This window comes from Nicotiana tabacum, chromosome 24 (assembly GCF_000715075.1).
Source record: "Nicotiana tabacum cultivar K326 chromosome 24, ASM71507v2, whole genome shotgun sequence".
Lineage (NCBI taxonomy): Eukaryota > Viridiplantae > Streptophyta > Magnoliopsida > Solanales > Solanaceae > Nicotiana > Nicotiana tabacum.
Window position 1 is genome coordinate 31,685,482 of NC_134103.1, and position 5,683 is coordinate 31,691,164.

The window sequence follows — 5,683 nt, forward strand, 5'->3', positions numbered from 1 at the left end:
ATACTCGAGAACAGGGCTTTACTGGCCCGACGTACAAGCTTTATCAGTCCCCCCCACCCCAGAAGATTCGGGGACCGTATAAGCGAAAAAGATGGTCGATGGTGAACGAGCACCCATCGACTTTGTTTACGAAGAACCAGAAGAGGATCACGATCCTCCAGAGTGAAGGATGAATCTGACCGAGGCATACCTCTTACAGAAATCTATGATGACCGGGTCCACCAGGCCGAATGTAAAGGGATAAGTGTAAACACTTAGGTATCCCTTAACATAAGTGGTAATGGCTCCATCGGGGTCGGGGATCATTATTTCCTTATCAGCCCAGTTGTAGTCTTTTCAGACCGTAAAGAGGACTTCTTCAGTGATCGAGCAGATGTATCTCGAGACCTCCTCTCACCAACCTTGTACGGAGGAAGGTTTTTCAACCTTGAAATCAACGTTGATAGAGCATCCTACAGGGATGAACATTTTCAAAGGGGGTTCAGGTACTGACTCATCGATGGCAGCGCGCGAAACGGTCTCCTCGGTCTCAGTAGCCGGCCGCGAAGTAGAAGGGTTTTCTTTCTGGGGAACGGTTTTTGAAGTCTTTGTCATTTCTTTAAAAATGGAGGAAAATCTAAGAAAGGTGGAGAAAGACAGGAAGTTGAAAGATTGGGCTTGATGGCTTAAGATGAAGACGGGTAAAAATTCTTGCAAAGGATCTCGAAAAACCGGAGTAAAAGTGCTAGAAAGTGTTGAAATCTTAAAGGTACAAGGGTAGAAGATTTGGATGTAAAGTTAAAATGAACAAAGGAGGGGGTATTTATAGTAGTTTAGCGGCATTTGGCATCCAGGGACGGCTGACCGTCGGCTGAAATACATTTAATGCCATTAAGACTTGACTGACGAGACGTTTCAGTTGTTTTGTCGTTTCTGTCACGGTGTATCGAAGTAAGAATCGGAAGCTCATATCCTTTCTCGTCATTTACTCTCCGAAAAACGAGGAGACTATCTGTATACGGGTAAAATCGAGCTCATGGTGCATCCTAGCCTCCGATAAGATAAGGCGGGCTCGAGATATGACAATAAGGGACCGAAACCGAGCCAAAGTCCCACCGGGCTAGAACCCGGGGGCATGACACCTGCCTTCAAGGATATCGAGGCCATGATCCCCGAATCGGTCCTAGCCTCGAATGACTTCGAAGAATATTGTCAGACCATCCAGCATAGCCAACAGAAGGCCGAAATATCCGTGACCGGCCGAATGTCATGGAGGGAATCTCGGCACTTATCGATTAGGAACCAACAATCAGCGAATCAAAAGCTTTTTTTACCTTTTATAGAGTTGTACCTAAAATAGGACTCCCCTACTATATAAAGGGGGTCTAACAATTCATTTGACACACTATAACACGCACTCAAAAGCAATACATTATTATTTTCTCTGTCTTGAAGCTCTTGTTCTTTTTGATCGACACCGGTTGTGGTGAGCCCGGCTCGAAAGCGATTATTCCATCAAAGCTGAAGCTATCCAACTTGTGTGGTTTGAATATATTTTATATTTATTTATCTAATAGCAACTAAATTTATTGCTTTGTATCAAGTTAATTCGTATTTCCTTTAAACCACTTACAAATGCAATTGTTATCAGATTTTGTGGGTAAACAGCACTATCGAAGAAATTTTGAAACGAGACACTCTTCACTAGGTACGTCTTAGATCTGATCTTTGACATGTAAATAAATTTTAAACACGAAAAGACCTTCCTAGGATTGTTATTGTCTTCCGCTGCATGTTATGAACATCTACATGCCATCCAACAGTAGCATTAAAGTGACAGATCCAATTAAACTTACAACTTTCAATGCGGAGCATAAATATATGTGTAAAAATATATTACAATAAATAAATAGTAGATATGAACCCATAACTTTAAAAATATAATGAGTTTAATGCTAAAAATCTTAAAGGTTAAACCCGTAGAATTTATCCGCCTTTAAATGCATGAATTTATCACTTAACCATCTATATCTATAAATATAGGGGGAAAATAAAAAATAGCCAGATTTACAACTGGTAATTGAAAAATAGTTGGAGTTTCAAAAGTAAAAGATAAAATATGAACAAAAATATCTTTAAAAATCCGAAAAACTTCCAACATAATATGATGGAGTTTGAATTATTTACATATGAGATTTCAGCATAATGTGCTGGACTCCCAACATAATATCTTGGAAGTTTGTATGCAAGAGCTCCATAATCTAACATATTATGTTGGAACTTTCCACGTGATGGAGTTCCAACATAATATGTTGGAAGTTTATACGCAAGGGCTCTATAATCCAGTGTATTATGTTGAAACTTTCCTTGTTTTAACAAAAACAGTGGTTACTTTTTAATAATTTTACAAACGTCGACTATTTGTCAATTATCAGTCCAAAAACTGGCTAGCCTATACTATTAGTGGGTGAAATTGACGCATTTTCCCGGCCCAATTTTATTTTTTATGTGTGCGAACCCAATCATTTTTTCTTGCTCTTTAGTGGCTCACTAGAAGGACAATTTTTTATAAAGTGAAAAAAGGGGTGAAGTACTCAATTAGCCTTCAAAGTGAATGGTCTTGAATTTTTGTCACCGTTTGCCTCATAGGCAGAAATTTATGTTTAACAAGTGTTGCCCCTTCTTTGTCCCATGGGCAGCACTTTAACTTTTGACCTTCAAATTCTGCTCATAGGGTAAACGGGAGTCAAAAGTTGACCACCTCAAAAAAATATTACTCACTCCGTTTCGTATTTATGTGAACTCTTTTGACTAGGCACGGAGTTTAAGAAAACAGAGAAGACTTTTGAACTTCTAGTGTAAAATAAAGCATATATATTTTGTGTGGCTATAAATTATTGCATAAAAGTAAATTGTTTCCCAATAGGGAAATGAGACATTCTTTTTAGCACGGAATAAAAAGGAAATAAGTTTACATAAATTAAAACGGTGGAAGTATATTTCTGCTATTTGTTTTTGGAAAAAAGGAGTTATTCCTAATAAAGGAAAGACACTTTCCAACGGTGAAATCGAGTTCTATTGGACGATCAAAACACAATCACGATAACGTCGCTCAAGAGCGAATAACTCAGTTAAGGAGGTTAGAGCTAGACCATAGTTGAAAGATACAGCTCTCGGACGGACATTTATACTAATCTTTTCTGATTGAGGAGGAATAAGAGCAGAACTCAGGGTAACTGTCGTGGAACATTCTCCCCCGTACATAACTTGCCAAGAACAAAATCACCACGTAATGTCTGCTCAAAGTTAATTACCAATTCTCACAAATAGAGAATGCATATACTTGAATTTATCAAATCAACAACAATAATAATATATTCAGTACAATTTCACAAGTGTGATCTAAAAGAATAGTGTATACGTTGACTTTATTCCTATCTAATAAAGTAAAAATTGTTATTTCTGATATAATAATCAAATCATACAACTAAAATAATATCACACCAAAATTCAAAGCAATGCCAAGAAGAATCCAATAATCAACGAAAACCAATGAACCAAAAGTGGAAGCTCCACTGATATCATTCTCTTGACTTGGTGTGAAAACAGTACTTGACCCATTATTATTCGGGTTTGACCCATATAACATGTGAACCCCCTTAATATCATCACTCGACAATTCCACTTTCCTTACACCAGCACCAAGAGTAGGAAACATAATCGCTTCTTTTTTGGATGAATGATCCAAACCCAATAATTGACCGATTTCATGAACCGCAACCGATTCAAGATCCACACCCGATATTTCCAACACCGGTTCTTTCAAAAACCCGCCGTCTACGACCCAATTCTCCTCCCCGTCTAAGTGGAAAAATCCCGTAGGCGGTGAAAATGCATGGGCCAAAATCTTCATTGGCCCATCAAACGGGTTACCATCTCCATGATCCCCAACTAAAAACCCGATCCGAATATCCGCGGTTCTATAAGAACCCGTCTCTGTGAAACTTAACGGCGTTACCTCCGACCATTTATCAAACGCCCGTCCAAACGCTGCCTTAACGGAATCCGTTAACTGATTCTCCGGTAGAAATGCATAATTTAAATTAGTTTTACTCGGTGGCCAACGTCGCCGGCCTTCGAAGAACGAGAAATGGGCCATCGTATGCATGGCCGGAGAATTCGCCGGAGAATTGCCGGAGTTCATACTAGTAGTGCCATTTACTATATCTGGATTTCCGCATCTGGGTTTTATCATATGTTGAAGAGTGACCGCGTCGAATTCTCCGGTGGTATTAAGGTTAAAGTTTAGCTGATAAGTTTTAACTGCTGAAAAAAGAACGTCATCAAATTCATCACTGAAATTTTTGCTCAAAGAATTTATATACCCAAAATGTTGAAAATACTGCTTGATTTTAGCTAAGCCTTCGACTTTTTGGCCAACATGGCAACCCAAATACTTGTTGAAATGGTTCCATGCAGAGTTATTGGGAATTATAAAACGAGGGATTGAAGAAATGTTACGGAAAAAACGAGCAGAAACTGGAGAAGAAGCATTAAAGATTATAACCGCAACAGCAAAGAAGCTAAAAAAGGGAATTCTCATTTTGTCGATGTTACTTTGTGGAAAAGGAAAAGGTCTTCTTTCATGTCTTTGCCTTAAAGCTCAATTCGAAGGTTTTTCAATACATATATCTATAAATTTATTTTAAAATAAGAAAACAAGAAATGCCGGCTGTGGAAACGTTTGAGTAAGACGTCTGGAAATGTACAAGAAATTTATGTTTTTTTTTTTTGAAAACTTTGTAGAATCAGTTTGAATGGTTCTTGGACAGTTTACTTTTTTAAAAAAAATTTAATCATTCAATATTTGAAGTTCAATGATTTTGACTAGTTTGAATTCGTGTTGCATAGTAAACTAAAAAGGTAAAATGCATCATATCAAGAAAATCTTCATTCTTCAGAATAAAGAGTTGTGTCTTCCATCGGACTCTTCCTTTTGCATCATTTTAGAAAAACAAATTCCAGACATGGTGTGATATTATGTTTTGGGATTCCCGTAAGTATAAGGGTGCATTTGATTAACCCGTAATTATGTATTTTTCTTAAGATAAACAGAGAAATACTTCAACTGCAAAATAACTATTTTTCTGAAATACTAACATGCATATATAGCATCCAGCAAGAAACATCAGAGTAAAGGAGAAAACTAAGACACCTTCATTGAGCACCCATGATTGTAAAAGCGATGCAAGAAACAAACTGAAGCAGAAAATTCACCAAAATTAACGGAAGCAAAGAGGCGAGAAAATAACTAACACCAACAACAGAGAAATTACATGGAAATCGGAAGGTGTTTGCCTGTAAAATGGCACAATTGAATTTATACGTGATTTATAGAAAAATAAATTGATTTGATCCTAAAATGATAAATGAATAAAACAAAAATGTAAGACTTAGCGTTAAAATCGAGATAAGATGATAGAGGTCTTGAACCCGGAAACAAAGCTTCCGGATGCGGTAAGAATAATCCAATTAAGCAAGAAAGTAAAATATTATTGAACATTGAACAAAGTGTAGTGTATGCTCGTCAAAATGTTCCCTCCCCTTACAATGATGGTAGAGCTCACTATTTATAATTGTATCTAGGGAATAAGGTACTAGGATCAATCCCCTCTTAAATGACAATTATGAGGGTCATTGAAGA

At 37.4% G+C, this 5,683-nt stretch overlaps 1 protein-coding gene across 1 annotated transcript; it reads right to left on the minus strand.

Moving 5' to 3' along the window:
• Positions 1-3,361: 3,361 nt before the first annotated feature.
• Positions 3,362-4,652, minus strand: LOC107775682 (metalloendoproteinase 3-MMP-like). Its single transcript, XM_016595434.2, has one exon. It carries the CDS (start codon positions 4,580-4,582, stop codon positions 3,467-3,469), a length of 1,116 nt encoding a protein of 371 aa, XP_016450920.1. The 5' UTR covers positions 4,583-4,652; the 3' UTR covers positions 3,362-3,466.
• Positions 4,653-5,683: the final 1,031 nt, after the last annotated feature.

Excerpts from the sequence above, each read along its gene's own strand:
- LOC107775682 (XM_016595434.2), bottom strand. The coding sequence starts at position 4,582 with ATGAGAATTCCCTTTTTTAGCTTCTTTGCTGTTGCGGTTATAATCTTT.